At 43.3% G+C, this 27,401-nt stretch overlaps 1 protein-coding gene across 4 annotated transcripts in view; it reads left to right on the top strand.

Annotated features, from left to right (window-relative positions):
* Positions 1 to 27,401, top strand: part of Aplp2 (amyloid beta precursor like protein 2) — a 64,145-nt gene that overhangs the window by 34,241 nt on the left and 2,503 nt on the right. Inside the window, exons 2-17 of one of the 4 annotated variants that reach the window (XM_005084443.4) lie at positions 2,307 to 2,480; positions 3,505 to 3,628; positions 5,851 to 5,963; positions 7,401 to 7,588; positions 9,505 to 9,710; positions 10,719 to 10,886; positions 13,528 to 13,658; positions 14,744 to 14,818; positions 16,145 to 16,303; positions 17,338 to 17,466; positions 20,546 to 20,645; positions 21,280 to 21,432; positions 22,882 to 22,917; positions 25,585 to 25,670; positions 26,634 to 26,708; positions 27,041 to 27,196. In XM_005084443.4, the coding sequence (XP_005084500.1) occupies positions 2,307 to 2,480; positions 3,505 to 3,628; positions 5,851 to 5,963; positions 7,401 to 7,588; positions 9,505 to 9,710; positions 10,719 to 10,886; positions 13,528 to 13,658; positions 14,744 to 14,818; positions 16,145 to 16,303; positions 17,338 to 17,466; positions 20,546 to 20,645; positions 21,280 to 21,432; positions 22,882 to 22,917; positions 25,585 to 25,670; positions 26,634 to 26,708; positions 27,041 to 27,196 (2,073 nt within the window). The remainder of the gene's footprint in view (positions 1 to 2,306; positions 2,481 to 3,504; positions 3,629 to 5,850; positions 5,964 to 7,400; positions 7,589 to 9,504; positions 9,711 to 10,718; positions 10,887 to 13,527; positions 13,659 to 14,743; positions 14,819 to 16,144; positions 16,304 to 17,337; positions 17,467 to 20,545; positions 20,646 to 21,279; positions 21,433 to 22,881; positions 22,918 to 25,584; positions 25,671 to 26,633; positions 26,709 to 27,040; positions 27,197 to 27,401) is intronic. The other 3 variants (XM_013123925.3, XM_013123924.3, XM_005084444.4) reach the window with 3 other exon arrangements.

Genomic DNA, 27,401 nt, shown 5'->3' with positions numbered 1-27,401 from the left:
TCTTTTAAAAAATTTTAATTTTATGTATATGGGTGCTTTACTTGCATGTATATGCTATGCATATGTTTAGTGCATGCAGAGACCAGAAGAGAATACCTGTTTCTCTAGAACTGGAGGTACAGCTGGTTGTGAATCACTGTGTAGGTGCTGGGATTTGAACCTGAGTCTTTTTAACTGCTGATCCATCTCTCCAACCCTTTGGTATTTATTTCCTACTATGCTTAATTTACACATTAAGCTTTATTATGACATGGGAATATATGCATATATTCAGTTCAGCGTACTCTAGTTTTAAGCATCCACTGGGGGTCATGGGACATAGCTCCAAGGATAAAGGACTAATGTAGCACCAAATGCACAGATGTTCTCCAAGGACCCGTTGCTTAATAGGAGCCTTGCATACTGGGCATATTGCAAATAACCTTACTTGATGGCCTCTTCTTCATTCCTCATATATACTCTATCACCATATCTTGCTGTTTTCTCTATGTGATCTTGAGTCTCTTACTGCACATCACCTTAGCCCAAACAAGCACTACCCATGGACTTCGGCAGTCCGAGCCCTTCCCCTGCTTACTTACAGTTCTACTCTGCAACCAGAAAAGGCATTGGGAGTGATAGCTTTTTTTTTTTAAAGATTTTTTTTTATTATGCAACCAGTATTCTGTCTGATGTATGCCTGTAGGCCAGAAGAGGGCACCAGATCTCATTGTAGATGGTTGTGAGCCACCATGTGGTTGCTAGGAATTGAATTCAGGACCTCTGGAAGAGTAGCCAGTGCTCTTAACCACTGAGCCATCTCTCCAGGGAGTGATAGCTTTGATTTAAAATCTCTCAGCACTTGCAGGGGTGAAGGCTGAGATCCTTGTGCTGCCCGTCAGTGTAAACCTGGCTCTCTTGCAGGTCTGTCCTTCCTTTGTAGTCTCCACACCTCCACACAAACCTCACATTCCTCTGGAAGCTTCCTCTATTAGCTCTCTACTCAAACTGAGGTCAGGTTCTGTTTAATGTTTTCTCAGTTCTATGTTCTTTTCCTCTTTAGGACCATGAATCTAGTCAGTTTTTTTAGTGTATGTTTTGACTTGATACTAGATGGAGTACTAAGGAAGTAGGGTCATGGTTGCTTGTGCATGCTTGTATACTGAAAACCTTTAGCCCTTTAATACAGTTGCCTGATGAAGATTTCTTTGTCGGATGATGAAGAATAAATAAATTATTAGAAGTTTTAGCTGCTCTCTGTTTTCATGTTTTGTATGTGAAGAAATGTGTAGCTTGTATTAGAACAGAAGCAATCAGATTCGAGGTATTTCAAGTAGACAGTAGTAGGGTTAGAGTTCCCATTAGCTTTTCACTTCAGATACACATAGAGGTCATTTTTAGATTCTGGCATACTTCTTGGGTCAAGAATTAGTTTATATAAAGTACCAGAGACCTACCATCCCAATCATTCAGGAATCCGAGGCAGAAGAGTTCAAGACAAGCTTGAGTAACCTTGTCTCAAAATAAAAATGTATGGAAAAGGTAGGGCTAGAGTTCAGTGATAGAGTTTAGGCCTAGCATGTGTGAGACCCTAGTTTGAGTCTCCAGTACCAAAAGGGGAGAAAGAGAAAAAGTAAATATCTGAGATTATGAGACATTTTGAAAAAGAAATAACAAAGTTGATGCTGAATCATAACTATTCCTACCAACTGCAGTTTGAGACAGACCAACAGAGGCGTGTAGAGACTGGCCATTCTTTCTGATATTCAGACACTCAAACTTACCATAGGAGTCAGTCAGTATAAACCTGTTCATACTTAGGGATTAGTTTCCATAAATACAAAGTTGAATGTCCTTTTATTTGTTTTGAAATTTGAAGGGACTTCAGTTCTACGTAGTTTTTGGTAATTTATTACTTTCCCCCCCTAGGGTTGGGTGGCTGTTGAGTGGGTGTAAAGGCCTTAGCACACATGGAGGTCTGAGGGCAACTTGCAGGAGTCAGCTCTCTCCTTCCACCACATGGGTCCTGGGGATCAAACTCAGGTCAAAAGGCTTGACAACAAGCGCCTTTACCTGCTAAGCCATCTTGGCAGCTTGGTGATTCTTTTTTTTTTTCAGACCATATCAGAATGTCCTACAGGATTCATTCTTCAGCGCCTTCCATCCACCATTCGGTTCTTCCTCAGCTTTCAGATCTTAAAGTATAATAGACAGACCTGTATTGAGTAGTTTGGTTCTAAGATGTTGATCCTCTATCAACTGTTAAATGACTGTGCCTGTCTGCATAGCTTTTGACTAAACCCAAAACCTCTGGCTTGTCTTTATAGGCTCTTGCAGCCAATGCTGGGACGGGCTTTGCTGTTGCTGAGCCTCAAATTGCCATGTTTTGTGGGAAGCTGAACATGCACGTGAACATTCAGACTGGGAAATGGGAGCCTGACCCAACAGGCACGAAGAGCTGCCTTGGAACAAAGGAAGAAGTTCTTCAGTACTGCCAGGAGGTAAGAGTGTTGCTAGAAAGCTAACACCCCCTTCTCTTTCTGGGTCAGGGTTGTATGTGTTCCCCTGCCCAAGACCAAAGTGCTAAGAACTGGAGCTCCAGCCCTTTGTTTCTAATAGTGCAGAGGTTTTGCTTGTTTGAGTTGTGAGCTCAGTTCTTTGCAGAAGGTTGGTAGGTACCTAGTTCTGTTCTACAAAGATGGAAAGCAAAATATGTCACGTGTAAATTTGTGGGTTTTGCTTGTTCATTGAAAGCTGCCAGTGTTGTGAAGGGTCCTATAGATATGATTCAACTTAACCCTTTGCTTCAGTAGCAGAAGAATGTGAGCTTAACTTCTTTTGAAGTCTCACATGTAGGACTAGGGGTGAAGTATGGTTTAAATTCGTTAGTACGTACTTTATAGATTTGACTCTATCTTCACTTCAAGAGCTCAGTGTTATATACACATCCTATGTGTGAACTTGATACCCAGTCAGATCTGTGTTGGGTTGAAAACCTGCTGCATTTGCCTTACATACAGACTCCCCTTTAAATGCAGTCCATGGGAGGCATCAGAAATATGAGCTATCAGAAGAAAACTAGCCTTTGTCCTGTCTGCTCTCACCAGAACTGGAGGGAGCAGGTGCAGCCTCACATGCAGAATGAGGCTGGCAAGTTTGTGAACCTGTACATATCCATTCTGATGAATGTGGCCGAGGTTGAAAAGGGCATCGGCAGGTTTAATGACCAGTTTAGAATGTATGCTGTCACAAAATATGCAAGACAGATGATTCTGCTCTCCCATTGGCTGATGCTGTTCTGAAAAAAAATTTTTTTACTAGAGGAAATTGGGTATTATCTGTTATAAATAGTGAGAAACAAAAAAAAACAAAACAAAAAAAAGCTAATAGTTGGAGTATATTTTTGTCATTAGAGCACATAATAGTGTAATAAAACTGGAGGTTGGCGTGGCATATGGGTGGAGGCAGAAATACCCATCTACAGCAGGTTTAGTGTGTGGATTTGCTGTTGTTTTTCTTAAACAGATATATCCAGAGCTGCAGATCACAAATGTGATGGAAGCAAACCAGCCAGTCAGTATTGATAACTGGTGTCGCAGGGACAAAAAGCAGTGCAAGAGTCACATCGTTATTCCGTTCAAATGTCTTGGTAAGTGCTTTTTGTTGCCTTTTAAAAGTGCTCCTTCCCATCCCTTAAGCTTTGCTGTTGTCTCACAGTAAAGTATCTACATCTGTTAAAATGAAGTTATTGGATGAATTTCTCCCTATGAGTACCTGGTGCTTCCTTGTGTTGGTGGTAGACTTCTCTGGAACTAACTGCCTCTGGAGGATGAGTCTTATCCAGGACACCAAAGAGAAGCATTGCCTGCAAAGCAGTACACTGCTACCCTTAACATTAACCATTTGAAATCCATGCTAAGAAGGATAGTTGAGAAACGGCACTAAAGAGAGCAGCCAAGGAAAAGGTCCTCTGTTCCCTACAGTTCATCCTCTTCAAATTGTGTAATCAGATTAGTGCACGTTCTCAGGGGGAAGGAAAATGACTCATGGCATGTGGCTAGGTGCCAGGGCCAGATGTGTGTGACCTGCCATTCTGAAGTTCTGAAGTTTTACCCTTGGTTGTCACATTGCTGGTGCCAAAGTTTAGTGCCAGCTTGAACAAAGCTTCGAGTGGCAGTGTGGTCCTCAGAAATAGGGTTGTTACTTAGTGAATGTAGACTTCTTAGACCTTCCTTGCCTGACCTATGTGAATAACTATAGTCTGCGTGTTTCAAGAACAGTTTCGGTCACAGATGAGTGGAACACTTGTAGTTGGTCCAAAATACATTACCACAGGTGAGGGAGGCAATAACACTGACACCTGAGGAGATCTTTAGATCTAATTTGAGCCATCTGTTAAATTTATTCTTCTCAGCTGTGTGGTGGTGGTGCACATCTTTGAGGTCAGCCTGGTTTACACAGTGAGTTTCAGGATAGCCAGGGCTACATAGAGAAACCTCGTCTTGAAAAACAAAACAACAAAGCAAAAATTGACTTTTCTCCCTCGTTACATTACGTGAGAGACTCTGTCTCATAAGATGAGGTGGAGACAGAGGAAGGCCTCCAACATGACCTCTGGCCTGAATATGTGCACACACATGACTACACCACACAGACACCAGAAGGGCTCACAGTGAGCAAGACAGTTCTAATATTCTGTTCATGTGTCATAAATAATCAGTCTTTGTTTTTTTTATTAAGTTTGAAAAGATAAGATTTATGTACTAAATAATTACCCATTTTTAAGGATTCAGCTAAATGGTTTATACTATAGCAGTAATGTTACATGTCCATAGATAATAACTACTACTATTTTTTATAGTGTGTATTGAGAGGGCAGAGGACAACTTGTAGATCTCTCTCCACTGTTTGGGGAGGTGTCTCTGACGTCAAACCCAGGTAACAAGCTTCTCAGTGTAAGCACCTTCACCTGTCAAGGCCACCTCACTGGCTCCTATTGATAATTCCTTTTACATTATATGTCAAAGCCGAGACTATCAGTATTTACGTGGAGAGTCACAGTGGGTCCTTTGACATGTACTGAGATGAATGCTGCATATTGGAATAGAGAGATGATAGGAAAGAGGTTGGGCTTCAGCCTAGAATCTTTGAAGATGTTACAACCTCTTTTTTGTTTTTGTTTTTGTTTTTCAAGACAGGGTTTCTTTGTGCTTTGGAGGCTGTCCTGGAACTAGCCCTCGTAGACCAGGCTGGTCTTGAACTCATAGAAGTCTGCCTGCCTCTGCCTCCCACGTGCTGGAATTAAAGGCGTGTGCCACCACCACCCGGCTATACATACAGATTTTTAAGTCTTTAAAATACAGAATATCTCTGAATTTTAATTTGTTTTATCGGAATATAATTCTAATAACTAATTTTGGCAGAAATACTATATGTGATACTGATACTCTTAGGACATTTTCCTTAATTGAAACATTGTCTTGGTTACCATGTTTTGGCAGTTTCCCCTTATAAAGGTTCCTTCTCATTTCTTAAAATTGTATCTATATCACTTGTTCTAGCAGTTGTGTATAGAAAGTTTCAGCACATTGGTTTCGAGGAGTGGTTATGTGTGTACTTGAGGTGATCATGGAGGACGATCCTGCTTACATATCCCCAGAAATGTGTTGCTGTAGTTCCTGCACAGGAGGGTAGCCAGGAAATGCTACTGCAGAGTTCCTGGTGGGAGGGGGAGTTCTGGTGCCCATACGTGCTTATGTGTGCCTGGCTGTGCAGGTGTCTGTGCACACCTACTTAGGATCTTTCCTGAAGGCTGTCTGCGCCCTGAATCACAACCAGATTTGCTTCTGACAGAGTCTGTTTTTTCTCCAGTGGGTGAGTTTGTTAGTGATGTTCTGCTAGTCCCAGAAAACTGCCAGTTTTTCCACCAAGAGCGGATGGAGGTGTGTGAGAAGCACCAGCGCTGGCACACCGTGGTCAAGGAGGTAAGAGCACTCGTGGGACAGGCAGCTGCCATTCCTCAGGAGACAGCGTTTCTGGTCACCCTCATCAGGGTTTTGGGTTACTTCAATTTTCTTTTCCTTTCTTTTTTCTAAAGCAGACTCTTTCTGTGTGGCTCTAATTAGCCTGGTACTTGATATATAGCTCAGACTGACCAGGAACTCATCACAATCTTCCAGCCTTAGCCTCCCTCAGGCTGGAATTCAGAGGAATGCGTACTGCCACACCTAGGTATTTCTGTGTTAAAACACCTAGAAGGAGGCTGAAGAGAGAGGGCTTAGTGGTTATGGGTGTTTCTTGCCCCCCAGAGGACTGTGTTCAGTTCCCAGTGTCCACATCAAGTGACTCACACCACCTGTAACGCCAGGTCCCTGGGATCTGATGTCTTCATCTGGCCTCACAGGCACCTGAATATATGTGGCAAACACAGAAATAAAAATAACTTTAAAAGATACTTGGGAGAAGAATAGATGTTTTTGTACAGAGGTAGAGCATGAGCAAGTCTGGTTCCTAGAGTTTAAACTGTTAGTGAGCCAGCAAGAGAAAATGGTGACAGAGCTCTTGCATAGCATGTTTGAAGTCTTGGGTTCAATTACTCCTAGCACTGCCAAAAAGAAACAGAAATACTTTAGTAAATTTCCTTCTTCATTTGGGCTGGGATATAGCTTAGTGAAAAAGCATTTATCTAGCATGTGCAAGCCACAGAATGGGGTGGGGGAATGTTATAGATAGCAGGGCTCCCAAGAAGGCATCCTGACTCCTAAGCTCAGTGCAGAACTAGCCAACTCCAGACAGTCTAGGTGTATGCACGCACACAAACAGCAAGGCAGGCTTGGGTGCTGTTTCGTTCTTCTAGCAGGGAGGAACACCCCTTCTTGCTCTGATCCTTCAGTTAGGTTTGTCCTCCAATCATTTTGTCTTTGGTCAGAGTCTCAAGTAGTGGCAATCCTAGAAATAATGGCTTTGAACAGATTTAACTGTTGTTAAGTCCTGAAACTTTAAATTGTTCCTTAGATCTTAAGTCTGGTCTTTCAGTTTTGGCTTAGATGAGGTTATAAATTAAGTAAAAACATCAAGGTTTTTTTTAGAGGGGGTGAAAGAGGTGGGCGTTTTGAAGACAGGGTTTCTCTGTAGCTTTGGAGCCTGTCCTAGAACTCATTTTGTAGACCAGACTGGCCTGGAACTCACAGAGATCTGCTTGTCTCTGCCTCTCGAGTGCTGGGATTAAAAGCATGTGCCACCACCGCCTGGCTCAAGTTTTCTTAAAATGATAGCATGATAAATTTTTGGCACAGCAGTTGTGTCCAGAAGAGAGTGAATTATCACCTAGTGTTTTGATAAGGATTTCTTTTGGGTGAAGCTAAGGATCCAGGGAGCTTATGAAAATGTCCTGATGTGATTGGTCTGTGGGTTTCTTGTAGGCATGTCTGACTGAGGGGATGACCTTATATAGCTATGGCATGCTGCTGCCCTGTGGGGTAGACCAGTTCCACGGCACTGAGTATGTGTGCTGCCCTCAGACAAAGATTATTGATTCTGACTCTACTATGTCCAAAGAGGAGGAAGAGGATGAAGAGGATGAAGAGGAGGACTATGATCTTGATAAAAGGTAAACTGTTGTTTAGGGTATTGAACTCATTTTTCCTGGTTTTGTTTGGGGACTGTGGGGGGTCCCCCTTTTCCTTGCAGACTCTTGGCCACCAGTCTAAGAAGTCAAAGGGGCAGAAGCAGTGACGGAGAGCTTTGTAGGGCTTGAGAACACAGTGGAAATCGCCACCCTGGGAGACAGCTTAGCTTTAGTCCCGCGTGAGGGGAGATACAAGGATGGGAACAGGGCTGAGGCATCACTTAATTTGCATTAAACAACATGTTCCTATCATAAAGCTCCTGGTACTAGTCTCAGTTATCATGTGTGAAAGCACAGTCCTATCCTAAACTTCGTAGCACAATGTCTGATTACCATATGGGCAGCAGGGGGAGAGCTGTAGTAGGGAACTGTGCCAAGGTTCACATTAGATAGTTAGAGATCCAGGCCTACAGGCATTCTCCAAATAAGGTCAGATAGAGAGTGACCACCCCACCCCTCACCCCCCCACACCTCATGTGGGTTGGGGGTGGCGGTCGTCCTCCATGTTGCTGAACTCAGAGGACAGGCCATGGTAGACGGCAACCTCTGACCAGCAGGGCCTCCTAACAAGGGTTGGGGAATCATGTATGTCTGTGAGGCAGGGGTCTATGTAGCCCTAGCTGACCTCTAATTCCTTATACAGACCAGGCTAGCCTTGAACTAGTGATCTGACTGCCTCTGTCTCCAGAGTTCTGGGACACCTGGTCGACCTGTTTTTTTGTTTGTTTGTTTGTTTTAACTCTTCTGTAAAAGTGGCTGTTGGCTCCTCAGTGCTGGATAGGGTAAGGTTGGTGTCTTAGTTGGTTTTCTATTGCTATGATAAAACACTGACCAAAACCAACTTGGGGAGGAAAGGGTTTATTTCACTGTGCAGCTTTATTAGGCCTTCATGAAGGGAGTCAGGAGCCTCGAGGGAGGAGTTAAACAGACCGTGAAGGTGTACTGCTTGCTGGCTTACTCAGTTTGCTTCCTTATGTACCTCAGGTCCACCTGTCTAGGGTGACACCACACACAGTGGAGTAGGCCCTTTCAGATCACTCATTAATCAAGAGAAACACCCTGCAGACTAGGCTACAGGCAATTGGCCAGAGGTATTTGTTGGAGGCATTTTATCAATTGAGGTTTCTCTTCCTAGAACTCTGACTTGTGTCAAGATGACAAAACAACAACAACAACAAAAAAAAAAACCCAATAACCAGGACAATGGGTGGCCCCTTGTGCTGAATTTCATCCATTTTGCTTTTTATTTTAGTCATAACCTGAATATATATGAAAACCTGTGGCTTTTGTCTTTGTATTACATTATTATGGTTATTATTTTGAGACAGGGTTTCTTTGTGTAGCCTCGACTGTCCTGAAACTTGCTCTGTAGACAAGGCTGTCTTTGAACTCATATCAGACTGCCTCTGCCTCCCAAGTGCTGGGTAAAAGACGTATGCCACCACCACTTGGTCATGTTATTTTTTAAAGATTTATTTACTTAATATTTTTACATGTATGAGTGTCTCACCTGCACTTACATATGTGTACCGCCTGTGTGCCTGATGCTCTTGGAAGTTAGAAGAGGGTACTGAATCCCCTGGGACTGGAGTTAGAGATAGATGACTATGAATCTCCATGTAGTTGCTAAGAATTGAACCCAGGTCCTCTGCAAGAGCAGCAAGAACCAATGAACCATCACCAGCCCCTGTGGCACATTATTTTCCATAGGTTAATGCAGTCTGTATTCACTAACTTCCTTTTTGCTAATAAAGCTGGGCTGAGGGCTTTGGTGTCACAGTTACATGTGGGATGAGCTTATTTCCTGTCTCTGTTTTTGAGTTTCAGAATAGGGAAGGGAATTGTGCTTTGTGCATAGAAATTGCTACTAACCTTCCCTTTTGGCCTATGGCCTCTAGTGAATTTCCTACTGAGGCAGATTTGGAAGACTTCACAGAAGCAGCTGCGGATGAGGAAGATGAGGATGAGGAGGAAGGGGAAGTGGTGGAAGACCGTGATTACTACTATGACTCTTTTAAAGGAGATGACTACAATGAGGAGAACCCAACTGAACCCAGCAGCGATGGCACTATTTCAGACAAGGAAATTGCTCACGATGTTAAAGGTAACTCAGTATAAAGCTGTGGCTTTAAAATCCACATGGTTCTTTACTTGGAAGTTGTGGTGTTCTCATTCCTCACCACGGGTAAGTCTCAGAAGGCAAAGCAGTGTCTGCACCATCAGGAATGCAGCTTTGTTTAGTGTGGCGATGGAGCTGTCAGCATGAGCAGCTGGGCAGGTCCACGAGAGACTCAGAATGGAACCAGCAAGCAGAATTTGGCATTACAAGACACTAATTAGAAAATAAGAAGCAGCGACTCTTAGGATTTTTCCACAGCCAGTTTAAAATGTGCTGTCTGTTGTCCCAGGGGCAACTCCTACTTCAGTGCTGCTCAAGAACCAGCTTTCTAGGAGGGAATGACTGGCTTGGGTTTTCTTTCCCCATGTGTGTTCCTGCCTGTAGACTACTTCTGGCCAGGCATTTGCAGTGGGTAGGATGAAACTGAAAAAGAGAAGTCTATGATAGTTCCAGAGCCATTACATACGATCACTGCTGACTGTATGTTTGAAGCCATGTAAGATCTGAAGCATCAGGACACGACTAGAGGAAAACACTTGACTTGTCTAGAAGTGTACAATTTGCTCTGGAGATTGTGACTGGGGAAACCCTGATCCCTTGAGGCACTTTATAGTCCCTGCTGCAGGTATTACCACTTAAAATGGCCTTTCCTCTCAGGTTGACTCCTTTGTCCTGGGAGCCATCAGAACAAACAAAGCAGGCACCTGTCACCACTGCACAGATCAGAAGTGTGAGGCTCACAGCAGATCCGATGTCAGCCTTTGGTATTAATCTAGACTCAGGGCAAAACACCAGAAAAGTAAAGTTACCTTTCTCCCTAAATGTCTTCATCCCATGAAAGTGATTCTGTCTGCTGGTATTGGAGAGTGAGGCTGGTCAGGTCTGTGGAGGCCAGTTGTGGTTCCACCTTGCCCCGCTGGCCTGTAGCACTGTGACGTCACGCATTTGAAGCTCTGCCTCTGCCCTGCTGACACTCTGACCATTTTCACACAGCTGTCTGCTCCCAGGAGGCGATGACGGGGCCCTGCCGGGCTGTGATGCCTCGTTGGTACTTCGACCTCTCCAAGGGAAAGTGCGTACACTTTATATATGGCGGCTGCGGCGGCAACAGGAACAATTTTGAGTCTGAGGATTATTGTATGGCTGTGTGTAAAACGATGAGTAAGTCGCGCCTTGTGCTGGCCCTGCACAGCAGTGCCTTCCTGTCCAGCCTTCTGTCTCTCCTGGCCGTCCTTGTGACTGCATCTGTGTCATGTTTATGCTGACTCGGGTGTTTGCTGTCAGTCGTTCCCCCTCCTTTGTGCTTTCTAGACCAAGGCTTTGCATCCCCGTTGGCAGTTGTGAGCTCAGATTTTGCTGTCCTGTGTTCCTGTGTGTCTACTGATGGTTGCTAGTAGGATTATGCCCACCCTGGTGCAGTGGGCGACACAACCAGGGTCTTGTTCTCTCTCGTGAGCCTTGGAGTCCTAGGCTGTAGGGTGGGTTAGGATTAGTGTCAGTAGGGGAGGCAGCTGTGTCCTCTGGCCATCTGCTGTTGAGAGGCGCCATAGAGCAGTTACATGATAGCACCAAGGGCTGCTCAAGCATGTGCCCTGGGCCTTGCCCCTTGTTCTGTCTGTGACTAACATGTTTCTGACCCCTGTGCTGCGTGCTGCCTGTTAGGACACCGCCATCAAAAGGAGTGCCAGCAGGAATACTTGTGGGATTCCAGAGTATTGAAATACCGTACTTTGTGCACTCAGGTGGAGAGTTGTGACCCAAACCTCGACTCGGCTTTGCTGGTATTGTGGCCACATGGGTTTTGCAGGGCTCTAGGAAGTGAGTACATTTCTGATTGTGTGGTTTTGTTTTAGAGGAAGGACAGTGCCTCAGTTGAGTTGCACTTATGTTAGACATAGGGAAAGTTTTTCTTTTCTCATAGTTACTACCTTCTTTGTTAAGGCCCTGTCTTGTAGTGTTAATTTATGTGCTAGGAAAATCCTCAGACCAGGCAGCTTCCCTGGAACTCATCCTGCTGCTGTCTGGTGTTTGCTGTAGCTTCTGCTAGTTTTTCATTTGGATATCTATCTTCACAGCCTTTCTTCTTCCTCCACCTAGAGATGTTTAAGATCTTAATCTAGTATGGTGCTTTTATTGCGTCCATTCCAGCTACGCTGGGGAAAGGCTATTTTTATTTAGTAGTCCTGAAAAGGGTTAACAAAATGAGCCATGTGAACTTTCATCCAGAAATTTATTTAGTGAGGATTTAGAGATAAGAATTTTTGTGATGTTTACTGCTTTTAAAAATAACTCAGTGAAGGATTTACAAAACATTGTTTTGGGCTAATGCTTAAGGAATTGAGGCCCTTTGATGATCTCGCTGAATGTGGAGATACTCTTTACCCAAAGCTCAGACAGGGCTTTGGAATAAGGTGAGGTTTCCTGGGAAAGCTCTGCTGAGGAGAAGCAGTTGCATATGTACTTCAGGGTCCTCAACTGCAGAGTCTTGCGGACCTATGGATACCGGGTTTCTGTGATCACACTGTGTCTCTTAAGGTGGCTGAGGTGAATGGGTAGGCTGACCTGTCTGTCATGATTCCCCTTTTTAGTTTCTAGGAGTGTTCAGACATACATTTGCCTTCTTCCAGCCCAGAGACTGGAACCATCCACACAGCATGAAAGCCTTTATACTTCTGATTGTGTTGCTGATGACTGTTAATACAGTGGCATAAATAGATTTGAAATTCTTCACTAAACTTTGAAAAAATACTAGAGGAATATGATTTACTAAGAAACATACTGTAATTTAATTCATTTGCAAGTTAGATACTGAGATCCTTTTTCAAATCACAGAGAAACGAAGTATCACAAAATTACAGTTATAAGTCTTACTGAATTAAAAGGGAGCAGGGAAAGTGTCTTCCAATGAAGTTTGTGGAGTGGCCAGCTGATTTCTAGCCATTTTATTTATTTATTTTTTATCATTTTCATGCTTACTCTGTGCATTACAACAAAGCGAACTTGCTCACCAGTCCATTATCCACATAGTAATCATTTGCCTTGGGGACCATAACAGCTTATGCCTAAGCAGCAGCGAGGTGAGAGGTTTCTGTGTCCCTGGATCTGTGCACTGAGGACACCTGGAAGCATCCTGAGTCAGTGTCATGAATCAAATAAGACCAAAGCAGCCTTCCATCAGTAGAAAGTGTCCTCATCAAGTAAATTTAGTTTAACTTCCATTAGCCTTGCTACTGGACAGAAGCTTAAGAGTCCTTGAGTGATGCGGAACTAGAGTGGTTTGAACTTTGTCCATTCAGCCTATATGCAAAGAAATTCACATTTGAACCAGTTTCCCCCAAATTAAGCCCAAAGAGTGACATAAAAAAAAGACAGGAAACTGTTCCTTGAAAGTGGAGACCTTTGTGAAGTGTCTCCATGAGAGCTGATTTCAGCCCTGGGTTCCATCTATATACCATTAGCAAGAAAGAGTAGAGAGGCACTTTTCAGGTTTGTAGGTCTCAAGCTCTGAAAGGAAGACTGCAGAAGCAGCCGTCTCTTTTTGTCTGTCCTACAGTCCTAGGTAAATGTCTTGTGGGTGCTGAAGGTGCTAGGGCTTTGGACTGCCAATAAATTGCTGTATTAACATGAGCTGACATGGTTAGTGAATATTATGCAAAGAAGACTGCCCACTGCAGTCTAGCATTGGAGTCTTGGCAGGCCACAGCACCCTGCACTTTCTAGCAAAGCCACAAGACAAATCGAGTCCATCCTGTGGGTCCTGTGCTTGACTATCTGCCTGATTCCCTCTGTGATTTTGTTTCAGTTCCCCCAACTCCCCTGCCAACCAATGATGTCGATGTGTATTTTGAGACCTCAGCGGATGATAATGAGCACGCCCGCTTCCAGAAGGCTAAGGAACAGCTGGAAATTCGGCATCGCAATCGAATGGACAGGGTAATGGTGCTTGTATTGCTGTGGTGCTAGGGATTGGGTCAGAGTCTGATGCACACTGGGTAAGCACTCTGCAAGGCAGGATTTGCTAGCTAAAATGCCATGAGGTTCTGGGGACCTACCTCTAGTGAACAAACCCCTTTTTCTCCACATACTGTCTCTCATGTGATGAAATTTTGTCCAGTGGTATTGCAGATACTTCTGAATAAGTCCTATACTGGTACTTGCTTGTTACTCTTTTGCTATTGCTGATTTAAAGTTTTATTTTTAAAAATCCAATTTTTTGTCACTCAAAATTGAAGACTTGGGTTATGAAACTGTAAAAATAGATTACATTAAGTAAAACAGTCATATACTTTCAAGTACAGAAGGAAGATTCTAAGTCTTGGGAATGTTTGTTTACTTGGAAGCATTCTAAGTTGAAGTGGGGGATCCGTAGTTCATCCTCCTCTCAGGATCGTGCATACTCTATAACCTAGGTTAGCCTTGCTTGGGGGCTTAGGATGTAGCTTAGTTCAGAGAATGCTTGCCTAGCATGCCTTGGGCTCAGCCCCAAGCACCATACAAAACAGGTTAAAGGGGCACACCTGCTATCCCAGCACTTGGAAGGAGGCAGGAGGAAGATGAAAGCTTGAAGATCATCCTTGGCTACACTTGGAACCTGAGGCCGGCTTGAGCTACATGAGAATGTCTCAAAACAACAGTAACAGAAGGCATTGGTTGATGGGCTCGTGCGCCATTCTCAATCTTATACAATGGACTTATTCTTAGCAAAATGCTCATTTTTTATATTCACATCAGTTCTGATAAAAATATGTATTAATCTTAGATTTTAATGAAGGGGGAATAAGCATAAGAGTAACTCGCTCAAGGTATATAACAAGGAGATTATGGAATTGAGGTTAAGTCTGGACAAGACTGAGGCTGAGATATTTCTGGGTAACAGTCTGACCTCAGGGATTCATGTGATGTGGTTTCCTTTTGCACAATTTCCGGCATTGGATTCAGTACCCATTGGTATTTTTAGAAGATGGGGAAGTTGTTTCAGAGGCTTATTCTCTGATGAGTGTTTTTGATCTTTGTTCTAGGTAAAGAAGGAGTGGGAAGAGGCAGAGCTTCAAGCCAAGAACCTCCCAAAAGCAGAGAGACAGACCCTCATTCAGGTAGGGTGTGTCCTCAGGGCAAAGGGGACAAAGGGTCCAGTGTGACCTGCTGAAATACAGTCAGGGCCAAACTCCCAGGGAATTTGACTTAACACCTCCTTCGAGTCTAGGACTTAAATTACAAGGAAGTTGTCTGTCTCTCCCCCGTCTCTGCCTCTCCTCTCCTTCTCTTTTCTTGTCCCTTTCCTCCCTCACCCTTCTTCTCTCTTCTCCTTCCCCTTCCTTTCTCCTGTCTTCCCCATTTAGTTTTCACCAGTAGTATTGCTTGTCTGTGGTAGAAAGAAACCAAACCCTCTCCCAGGGCATACCTAATTTGTGCAGGAAGTAACCATGGCTTAGCTGTTGGTTAACTCTGCTTTCCTGGCAAAAGCCCTCTGTCACCTTATCTTGTTCATGGGCTAGGACTTGTTTTTCAGCATTGCTGCATCAAAAAGAAACTAACAGACTCATTGACAAGCCAAAAGGCAGAAAACAGCTATTTAATGCAAGTTTATTCCTAACTTTGTAAAAATTAACCTCAAAATCCTATCAACAGATTTGTTGCTATTGTACTCCTTTCAGTAGATGGGAGGGGTTAGCTATAGAAACAGCAGTTCATAAGACTGCTTTGGTTTTAAAACGTGGATTGTGTTATTGCTTTAATTTTTTGTGGGTGGGAGAGTTGAACAAAGACCCCCATCTAGACTAAGCACACATTTTAAAATCAGTATATTGTCCAGTGAACTCTCTCCTCATCACTGGTATGTTTCCTGGAGGACTTTGACTTTGTTTTTTTTTTTTTTTTTTATCAGTCACTCAAAATCTCAGAGCTTTAATTCTTACACAAGCAATTTTATCTTCTATAAGGATATTTGATTCAGCAACCTTAAGCTGCCAGTAAACATGGGTAGGCAGCTCAGATACTGTTCCCTTCACAGCTCTAGTAGGTATGATTCAGTGTGAGCCAGCACATTACTGAGCTGTGTTTCAAAACATGTCCTATTAGTTACTGACTTCAGGATTTAGAAGTTGGTATCATATTAGAGCATGGAAAAGATGACAGTAAACATTGGAAAACCAGATGTGGAAATTGCCAACCAACCTAGTAGTTCAGCTACAGAAACTTAAGAGTTCCTCTAACACAGAAATGTAATTTGTTTTTTATGGATGGAAGTATCCTAATAGAAGTCAGAGATAATGTCACTCTGAATTTGTAACTGTCTTACAGAGACACAGAGGCACTAGACAAAGCAAAGCATTAAGTTCTGAGGGTGCTTGCTTAGACTGTGCCTACTTAGCACCTACTGGTGCCACGAATTATGTGGTGTTCCTTCTTTCTTGGCTTAGCATTTCCAAGCTATGGTTAAAGCTTTGGAGAAGGAAGCAGCCAGTGAGAAGCAGCAGCTTGTGGAAACCCACTTGGCCCGAGTGGAAGCCATGCTGAATGAACGCCGGCGGATAGCTCTGGAGAATTACCTGGCTGCCCTGCAGTCTGACCCACCGCGGGTGAGTTTGGGTCAGAGCGGAATTGTAGACAAGTCATGTTCTTACTGTTGCCTGTTTAAAGCATGTACGTAATGGAACTCCAGTGTACTGCATACAGCTTGGTAAACAATTAGATTTTTATGGTGAGTTTTGACAAAACTGAAGGTAAAGATGAGAAAAACAAAGGAACTGAGTCTAGTGTCTGATGTATGAGCTTGGTGCCATTGCATCACAGTGCCTGCCTGTGCTACCTGTGCCATGCAAGTGGACAAACACAGTTACACAGTGCTGGGTTTCTGTGGCCCCCTTGCTTTCAAAGAGGGAAAGCATGCCAGTTCCATTCAAAACAATGTTGTGAGGGAAAGGGAAAGGTGTGGGCAGTGGTGGTACACACTTGTAATCTGAGCCCTTCAGAGACGAGGCAGGGGAGTCTCAAGCCGGGGCCAGCCTAGTAAAGAAGGAAAAGGATAAAATAATTCATAATGGAACTCTTGAATAAGTGGTCTCAAGCTTTTTTAATGCTTGAATCGGACCTGGCTTGCTTTGAGAGTCACATAGAAAGTACTGGACAGAAAGCTGGTGAGATGGCACGGGATAAAGGCACGTGCTGCATAAACCTGACCACCAGAGTTCAATCTCCAGAACCCACATAAAGGTGGAAGAAGAGAGCAAAGTCCGCAGAATGCCCTACATGCATGCTCTGGCCTGTCCTCCCTCTCATGCCCTCAGATCCACACGTACTGATAAACTTGTCTTAATTAAGAATATTTGACAGAAGAATATTTGTATCCTTGATTGAGTCACTGAAGTCTCTCTAGAGCGACACAGAAAACCACCTAGCTCACAATTTATGTATTAAGCCACACCAGGAAAAACAAAGTAGCTCACAGGAGGACCTTGAGCTAGAGTCTGCAACAGAGTTTGGTTTTTGGTTTTTTGTTTGTTTAACCAAGAAAGATAGATCTTTGCTTGTTTCCAAGTTATAGCTTTTGTTCTTTAATCAATTTTGAAGCTTTTGTTTTCCTTACCTGCTTTGAATTCTCTGGTCTTGGCAGCCGCATCGCATTCTGCAAGCTCTGCGCCGTTACGTGCGTGCTGAGAATAAAGATCGCCTGCACACCATTCGTCATTACCAGCACGTGTTGGCTGTTGACCCAGAAAAGGCTGCCCAGATGAAATCCCAGGTAAACTAGATGGATTGCCAGCAGTGCGGAGACATGCTGCTGGTTGTGCTTGTTGTTAGAAGACACTTAGTACACAAGTTGGATTTTGCCAGGAGGAGATGAGCCAGTTTCCAAATCAAATTTTTATGTCAGTTCATTTCTGATGCAGCTTATCACCTGAATTAGTATGTCAAATCTTTTCTAGGCATATACATTGTGTGGGTCTTAAAAGCTGATCTTGGCTCACTGGTAGGGACGTTTGCCCTCTTTGAGTCCCAGGATTTGGTCTCTAGAGCCACAAAACAACACTTTACTTCCTGTTTTATCCATTGAAGTTTTTATTCGGACAGATACATTTCTGAGTTTGTCCTACGCATAGCCCAGTTTACCCCCACTGTCATTTGTTCAGGTTTGTTCTGTTTCTTATTTTGGTACTTGTCCATATGTTAGTAATTCTTCTCATGTATTCATAGACCATGAACTGTGCATAGGACTGCAAAGTCTAATAGTCTGTTGGTTTTTCTTAGGAGTACCAGAGCTTAGTTTCATTCCCTTTGTTGGGTAGAAGTTTATGTGTTGCCATCTACATGTTAAAATTTTACATATAGTCTAATGAAGTTTGATCCCTTGAATACAACTCAAAGATGAATACAAACTAATTTTGTTAACTATGAAATGAAGAGTTACTTTCCTCCAAGGTACAGAGTTCACATTAGAAGTTGGATGTTTGAGAGAATTAAAGAACTTTGGTGCCCGAAGAGTGGGACTGTGGGAAGGGACATTTCTGAGGCTCCAGCAAGCGCCTGCTATATGTAGGTCTGGAGTTGAGGTTTCATTTACACTAGATGGAATGGAAGAGGGAAAACACCAAGAGCTCTGGACCGCCTTTGGAAGACAGGTGTAAAATGAGTCTTGTCAGCATTGGACTGGTTTGACCCTAATCTTTTATTACATTTCTGTTGTATCTTACAGGGAGGGTCAGGGGGATGAAAACCAAATTTAAATTTATGGTTACATATCCAGGTATATATTAAATGCATTTTGGAGGGGATATTTATTATTATATAATACATATTATATATAATATAATGGAGAGAATTTTTTTTTTTGTCTTGGTGCTAAAGGTAGAATCTGAGGCCTTATACATGCTAGCTAAGTATTCTACTACTGAGCTACACATTCCTGGGCCTGATTGATATATAAATAATTTATTAGCAAATTCCTGAGACAAAGATCCACAACAAGCAAACTGAGGAATAGGATCATCTCATTGTAGCAACTCTGTGGAAAAACCTAGCTCTCCTGGGACCGTGAGTCTGTTCTCAGCTTGTGATCTCAGTGAAATGGGACCACCAAATTACATTGTCTTTTCCTGTTCCCTGTGCTGCTGGAGCACTCAAAATGTAAATACTCAGCTTGTTACATACGTGTCCCTTATCCAAAATGTTTCGGACCAGACGTATTTCTGATTAAGGATTTAAGAAAATGTTTACTATGTACATAATAAGATATTCCTGGGAACTGGAGAGAGGCCTAGTGGTTAAGATCTCTGGCTACTCTTCTAGAAGACCTAGCACCCACATGGCCATTCACAATCATCTGTAACTAGTTCCAGGTGATCTGATGCCCTCAACTGACCTCTGGAGGCACCAGAAACATGTGCCACACACATAAAATAGGCAGAACACTCACACACATAAAATAAAACATCTCGCAAAATATTTTTCTTTGACATGACCCAAATTTAAACCTGAAATTGGTTTGTTTCATAAATACTTTATAGCTCTTTAGCTCAAAGGTTCTGTAATGACTAATTCCCACTATTCCACTCTGTGGTTCTTGTCCTCTCAAATGGCTCCTTAGTTCATCTGAGGAAGTATAATGGTATCTATACATGTGCTTGGACTCTGAGCAGCACATTGCAATTCTATTTGCATTTTTTTGCCAAGACTCTCACACTTGTGCTTTCCCATCAGTTTGTTTGATTGGCAGAATGGCAAATACAAAATTAAATTGCTTTCATCTTGCTTTTAAAGGTCAGAAGCACATCTACAGTAAAAGTCTACAGTAAAAGCATCTTTAATTTTTTTCCATTTCAAACCTTCATGTTAATGGCTTCAGGGCCACCCAGACCACTAGTTCTGAGCGCCCTCTTTAGAAGAAGTTCAGTCAACGCAAGCTTAAGCTGGAGAGGGTGATGTGACCATAAGTTGTTTGAGCTGCTGTAGCAGAACTCTGCTGTGTCTTTGGGTCACATCACCTATCTTTTCTACCCTGCATGCTTTTGTTGTTATCCTTGGATTAACAACCTTTTGCATTCAGAAAAGTAGTGAACTAGCATAGATAATTCTTTTTTCAACACTTAAGGAACTATAATTTAAACAGGAATAAATCAGTCCTGGTCTTAACCATAATAGTTTCAGGCAGTTGCTTCACCATGCCAAGTCCGTGAGCAGCCCTGCCTTCCAGCCTGTAGTTTCAGTGTAGATTTGCCTGCTCTGCTTTTACTAGTTGAGAATGTGGCTGGCACTCCCCCCTTTATTTATTCAATTCTAGCACTTACAAACCGGAGCCCTGACTCAGTATAGTTAGTGACAGTTATCTTGTATAGAAATCAAATCAACTGACTAGTGAGCATTTATTTAATTTTATGTGAATGAATGTTTTGCCTGTATACATTCCTGGTGCCTGTGGAGGCCAGAAGAGGATGTTGGGTCCTCTGGAACTACAGTTAACAGCCAGTTTTGAGCTCCCATGTGGGTGTGCTGCAGATTGAACACAAGGCCTCTGCAAGAGCAGCAGATGCTTATAACCACTGAGCCATCCCTCCAGCTCCTCGTGACCATATTCTAAAATGATTTGTTTTTTTAAACTTGTAGCCCTCTCTGTGGATGAATAGCTATCACTCATACTGTGTGTTGTCTTGTCTTAGAGGTCAGCTAGTCTGGCAAGGGACGTAATAAACATCTCCTTCCAGCTGTCCTGTGTTGTTCAGTAGGAAGTAGGCCTTTGAGTCTCTGGAGCTGTATGTGAGTATTTTTTCTCCTGACCTCATAGTTTTCAGTGACAAGACCTCTCTCTCCCCATACTGTGTTTCTAGGTGATGACACACCTCCATGTGATTGAAGAAAGAAGGAACCAAAGCCTTTCTCTGTTGTACAAAGTTCCTTATGTGGCTCAAGAAATTCAGGAGGAAATCGGTGGGTACTAGGTATATCAAGGCCAGACTGGACTTGTTTTGGTGAGGCTCAGGAGTGGTGGCTGGGTAGGATGCAGTAAGTAAGGAGAAAGCAAGGCTGGTGAGGTAGGCATCAGCACACTGCGGTTTCAGAAAGTCTGGAATTGACTAGAGGTTTACGTGAGAAGGCTGAGGAGTCTCCAAAGACAGATGTACTGGCCTGGAGCCAGAGAGCCTTGAATTTCATTGGCCTTGACTCTTACTAGCGGAAGAAACTCTGTAGTGTGAAATTGTAGGGCCTGGGATGTTTCCTGTTACCAGTTTACCCTGTGTGTCATTCTGTCTTCTGCTGTGTATTCCAGGTTAATATGATATGCCAGTAGACAATATCTGCTTGAATCCTTGTAGAGATACAGGTAGTAAAATAATCCAAAAGGTGTGAAGTGGCAGTTATGTGTGATGACTTATCTAGATATGGACCACAGGCACATTAGGTGTAGGCAAGAGTTAGGCAGGGCGTAGGTCACAGACTGTGGGGCTCTTGCCAGATCTTGAGCTCTGGGATGACAAGAAATTGGCCTTTTTCAGAGTGCTGGTTCTGTGCCTAGACTTGCTTCTAAAAGCCGCTTATCTGCTCTGTGGTGTGTTTTTGTTAGATGAGCTCCTCCAGGAACAGCGAGCAGATATGGACCAGTTCACCTCCTCCATCTCAGAGAGCCCTGTGGATGTCCGGGTGAGCTCTGAGGAGAGTGAGGAGATCCCGCCGTTCCACCCTTTCCATCCCTTCCCATCTTTGTCTGAGAATGAAGGTACGTATGGTTCTTAGAGTCATCCCTAGGAGCAGAGGAGAATGAAATTAGAAAATTGGAATACGTTTTTCAAAAAACTGGTTGAGTTGGGGGAGATTATGTCGTTGTGAGAAGCAGGGAAAGGGAAGACATGGATTTCCCAAGCACCTGCTGTGTGTGGGCACTGTCCTGGGTTTTGTGGGGAAGTAATCACTTGGATATCAGGGAAATCAGAAATGTTTCTCAAATTTTGTAGATTGCTCACACTCTATAGCAAGCCTTCCCTTGTGTGATGTCCCCTTTACGCGGGGTCCCTTTGGGTTGAACAGAGCCTCACCGCATCATTATCTTTCCTAACAGTCTTGGGAGGCAGGTTAGGGGGAGGCTGAAGAGGTGCCCTGGCTGGCTCCGGGTCACATCTTTGATGTGAGTTAGATGAGAAGCTGTACCCTTTGATTCACAAGCATGTTTTCCTTTATTCTCCTGCTGGCTCTCAGGATCTAAAAGTGTCCCTGAAAATCATGAGTCTGTACCAAAAATAAACAAGCTGCTGAGACTTGTGCCCTAAGACTAGTTTGTATAATCAGATTCTATTTCCTGCCACTGCTGATGATGAGGGTGGTAATGATAAAAATGGCCCATGGCTTTGGAGTCCTAATTTTGTGCCAGCATTGGACTTGGATGTCTTTCATTCAAACCTCAGAGCACTCTTTGAAGGTGGATACTGTGAGTGTCCCTTTGGAGATTCTAAGGTTTGAGCGGATTAAGTACTTGTCCAGGGTGTCATGTAGCTTAGATTCTAAGTGGAATTGAATCCACACTGACAGTTCAGTTCCTATGGCTTCTGGGATACAGGCACATGACTAATTAGCTATAGTAGCCCAGTGCAGCTTCCAAACCAGTGGAAAGCTGTGCATCCAACCCCGCCTTCAGAGTAATTTGTTAGCTCAGAGGTTCAGATGCTCCTGACTTCCCAGTACTAAGTACTCAGGAGACTAGTGGCTGAAGTTGCCACCTTCCTAATTCCCACTCTACAGATCCCACACCTCCAGGAGGCTGCGGGGCGGCCACACATGTGCACCTTCTCTTTGCTTTGTTTGGGATTGGGGCATTGTGGGCGAAGCTCAGCCTGATAGTACCTTATCTCTTTGTCAGCAAACCACAGTCAATACTAACTTCATTTTTTTTTCTGTTTTCTAAAAATAATAATAGTTTGTGGGGGTAAGCCAAATAATATGGGACTCTTCCAAAATTTCTCATTAAAGGCCCGATCCTGACTTCCCACTTTTCTTTCTCGTCAGAGATACATCTAACAATTTTCTATTTAGATTACTGTTAGTTTGTTTATGGGATGTTTTTATGGAAAAATGCCTTTTGTTCACTTTGTAGAGAGGAACTTAGAAGGAAACCATTTTCTTTCTTAATCTCCTTTTGTGCTATTTTGTTTTTTATTGTTTTCCTTTCTGCTAGACACTCAACCGGAGTTGTACCACCCAATGAAAAAAGGTTGGTTTGTCAAAGACATTCCCTTAAGACCTCCATTCCTTCTCACTTCCCCAGTGTGTTGGAAGTTCATTTTATGTTTCATCCCACCATCTGACTTTCCCCGCCTCATTTCTGCAGCCATGGCTGAGTGGAGCTAGAGTAGCCCTGCCTCCATGTTCCTAACAAGCTCCCTGGCTGTCCTAGTGTGTAGATAGAGTCTAGTCACCGTGTGAGCACCCGCGCTTGGCTTTGGGTGCCCGAGAAACAGATGCTTTCCTGAGTCTTTGTCTGGGTAAATGTCAAAAAAGTGTGTCAGTTTAACACAATTGTTGTGTATACCTAGTCTATATAAGAGTATGTTTAACTTTTACAGTCAGGTAGACTGTAAATTTCCCTCTCTCTCTTTCTCTGTTATTACTGCCAATTGCATTCCCCTCTAGCTGTCTTTACCTTCCATCCCCCACTTGTCTCACTTCCCCAGTTACAGTATCCCTAAACACAAGATGCTGCTGCTGAAAGAGGTGGAAACAGATGGACTCCAGGTGCAGTGAGGCCCCCCGTCTTCAAAGACAGTGCCAACTGCATTATCATCTTGTTTACCCACCAAACCTCCCTCTTGGGCAGGACTTTTTGTTCAATTTTATACATTAAGCAGTAGAAAAAGTCACTGAGGTCTTGCTTTCTAAATCGGCAAGTTTAGGAAGTCGAAGATCAAGTTCTGGACCCACGACTGTCTTCACAGCCCATGTGGTTTCTGCTGCCTGAGTTGCTAGTGGTTGGACAGTCAGTCCCCTCTCTTAAGTCATTGGCAGTAGTGCCTGTTCTCCGTGTATTTTATGAGCTTACTCTCTTAGCTTTGGTAGTCTGGTCATGGGTGGACCAAGTGAGATTTCCTGGCTCTCAGAATCTAGTGTTCTCATATATGCCATAATTTATTCTTAGAATCAAATAGTATGCTCTAACTCTTGTGAAATTCTTTGCATGCTAGTATTATTCAATTGTGTCTCCTCTTACAAGTCACTCTGCTACTACTCCTCTCAACCTTTGTCTTAACTGTTAAGCCTGACTGGCTTTTTATCCTACTTTAAAAATGTGTTGGGACAATATAACTACTAACTTTGCTCTCTTGAAGTGACTTGTGTGTATTATGAAACCAAAGTAAGCTTAGTCAGTGTTGAAGAACCATAAGCTATAGCACTGAAAAGGCCTTAGGACAGCCTGAACCAAGGCAAGCCCTTGGATGAGCTAGTTCAGTATCTCTCTGTATTCTGAGAATCTTGCCCTTAGGACTTTGGAAACTGTGAAGAGAGTATTGAGGTGGGAAGAGCTCAGAATTAGAATTTAATAGTCTTGATTATGAGCATGCATACTAAGTAAGTCAATACCCTTCTAGATTCCTCTTTCTTGAATGGTAGACAGGCAATGTTGTTTCATTTGAGACACCAAAGGCAGCCCTGTTTTAAACTGGTATTAAATTGTGCTTTTCTTTTGAAGCGAATGCTTTAGAGAAAAATTGCATCATTTTGGCTACAGTGTAATGAGTTAATAAATTAACTAGGCTGCAACTCAGCATGGTTATTATTAATCTCCTGTTGGTCTGTGTTAAGAAAACAAGTCTAGTTGTAAAATAAAAACCTTCGCTATGGCTGGGTCTCATTGCCTGCCTTTGGCAGCTTCTGGACAGCAGTGTTGAATATAAACTCACATTGGAACCTACTCACTGGCAGGCAGTTTCCTTAGCATGTCAGGTTGGTTACCAAGTCTCTTTATAAAAGGTTCAAATCATAAATATATACCAACTAAATATGTTGTTCTTAATAAGAAACTTGTGATAGCTAAGGAGCATATGCTTGAAACTAAAAATAAAAGTGATTTTTTTCTCTCTATGTCTGTACTGAGTCCAGACATGCTATGGATGTGGCTGTTGTCCTTCTATGTGCCACACATGCGTGACATTGGCTCAAGCCATTTCTGACCTTGGAAAAAGGCCAGTTGTTGCTCTTGCTCTTTCCACCTTGATTAGAATTCTCTCTGTTGATGAACTCTCTTCCTGCTCACCTGGGCTTACTATTTAGGATGTAGCTATATGTAAGGTCTAAGTCTGAGGGATAAAACATCCAGTGAGAGACATAGGAGGAGACAGATAATTACAAACTGATTTTAAGTGCTACAGTGTCTCCCTAGAGAACCCTAGAGTCTTAGGGGCAAATAGGAGGACTTGAAGGTGGAAGGTGGCAAGGGTTGATATTTGAAACAGAAACAATTTCTTGTGGAAAAAACGTATTACGCTCAAAGCACACATGCAGGTAGCAGTCCTTCGTCTATACAGTAGGATCTAGAATTGTGCTGTTGGATAGCCAGTGCTCATTACAGTCATATGTAAGGGTGGGAACATGTTGGCCATCCTGGAACACCCCCAGATTCAGCTTCTCCAAAGGCTTACATTCCATCCCTTCAGGTGGGAGACCAGCAAGCACCCTGTCTCCCATCATCAGTCCTTTGCAATGCTCGTATCATTCATCCTTGCAAAGCACAGTGCATCCTCAAACATGCCAATGCAGTGACATACGGAGTCGTGGGGGAGTGTTTGGTGAGAAGCTCTCTGGCCTCAGGCAGGAATTTGCTGCTTCTGAGAGACTGCCTGAGGTGAGCTGCCTAGAAACTCAGCTGTGAACCTTTTATACACAGGCTCTGGAGTGGCAGAACAAGAGGCGGGCCTGATTGGTGCAGAAGAGAAAGTGATTAACAGTAAGAATAAAATGGATGAAAACATGGTGAGCATTTGTTTGCTTTTGTACACAGAAGCAAGTGGCATGGTTGTTAGTGCTTCTGGGTAAATGTGCACGCTCCAGTTTTCCACATAGTGCGAGAGAGGGAAGCAGCTGCTCCCAAAGGTTGGTTTTGTACTTCACGTTTACATGAGGGGACCAGTGAAGCTGCTTTTTCTTGAGTGTGGTTCACCTCTTATTCTATGGTAGAAAAACTCGCCTGCAACTAAAGATACAAATAACATATCAGAAGCTATTTTCAAGAAAGTAAAAGTTTATCAAGTGGAAAACTGAATAAAATTGAGTTTTTTGTTGTTTTCCTTAAACAGTGTTGTTCTTAGTCCTCCTTGCGTTCTGGTGTTTTCTGTCTTTTTGGGGATGGTCATGTGCGTACCATGGTGTGCATGCAGAGGTCAGGGGGCGATTAGGAATCATTTATCCTTCCATATAGATTCTAGGGACCAAACTTAAATTGTCAAGTTTGGTAGCAAGTACTTTTGCTTGATGATCTGTCTTGCTGGCTCAGTTCAGAATTTAAATGTAGTTTGTTAGTTGTCTGTCCTGAGCTTTGTCTCCACCACAGTTACTTCATGGAAAGTTCAGGTAAAGAACCTGACTGGAGCCAGGCCTGGTGACGCACGCCTTTAATCCCAGCATTCAGAGGCAGGGGCAGGCGGTCCTCTGTGAGTTCAAGGCCAGCCTGGTCTGGAAAGTGAGTTCTAAGACAGACAGAGCTACAGAGAAACCCTGTTCCCCCCCCCCCAAAAAAAAAACCAAACCTGACTGAACTGGCCACCTTATAGCACCTTGCCCATACTTACCTCTCCTTTTGGAGGCTTGGTGAGCAGATTGATCAGTGTGGCCAGAGAAACCGCTTCCAGTAGCATATGGGATAGGAAAGAAGTGACGTGTGTGTGTTCCTTTCTCCCCCGTGCTCTGAGCAGATGCTAATAATTGTGACCATTTCAGGTCATTGACGAGACTCTGGATGTTAAGGAAATGATTTTCAATGCCGAGAGAGTTGGAGGCCTAGAGGAAGAGCCGGTATGTGTTTCTATAGAACAGAAAGGCGGTGTTCACTCTTTTTCCTTTCGGTCATCTTACTTCGTGTAGAGATGAAAGATCCCTGGTAATAAGATAATAAGGCACTCTGGTCCCAACTTCCCACATTTCTGAGTAAAAAAGAATGCCAAAAAATGAAAATTTCCACGGAAATTAGAAAAGTGGGCATCCTCCCTGATCTGATTGACAGGGTGGACAAAGTAGGGTCCCTGAGTTTTAGAAACAGGCTGAGAGGAACATGGTCCTCTTTGGGTTTCAGGACTCAGGTTCCAGGTGGTCCCTGAGACTTGTTTCTCATGGCTTTGTTGTTTTAGGAATCTGTGGGACCTCTGCGGGAGGACTTCAGTCTGAGCAGCAGCGCCCTTATCGGCTTGCTAGTCATTGCAGTGGCCATTGCTACAGTCATCGTGATCAGCCTGGTGATGCTGAGGAAGAGGCAGTATGGCACCATCAGCCATGGGATCGTGGAGGTAAGGACTGGGCCGGCTCCTACCTTGGCCTAAGCTGACAATGGTCTGCTCTGCACTGTCAACGGGCAGTGAGGACTTAGGGCTGGAACTAACCCTGAATTCAAAGATCTGGACTTACTTGTGCTGGACATACTGCCATCATTGGTAGTATCACACATTGGAATATTAGGTTACATTTTGGAGATCAGCCATTGCTGAGTTACGT

Source organism: Mesocricetus auratus, unplaced genomic scaffold (genome assembly GCF_017639785.1).
Source record: "Mesocricetus auratus isolate SY011 unplaced genomic scaffold, BCM_Maur_2.0 Super-Scaffold_100022, whole genome shotgun sequence".
NCBI lineage: Eukaryota > Metazoa > Chordata > Mammalia > Rodentia > Cricetidae > Mesocricetus > Mesocricetus auratus.
The sequence above is the reverse complement of the archived record's forward strand: the minus strand, read 5'-3'. Positions and strand labels throughout refer to the sequence as shown.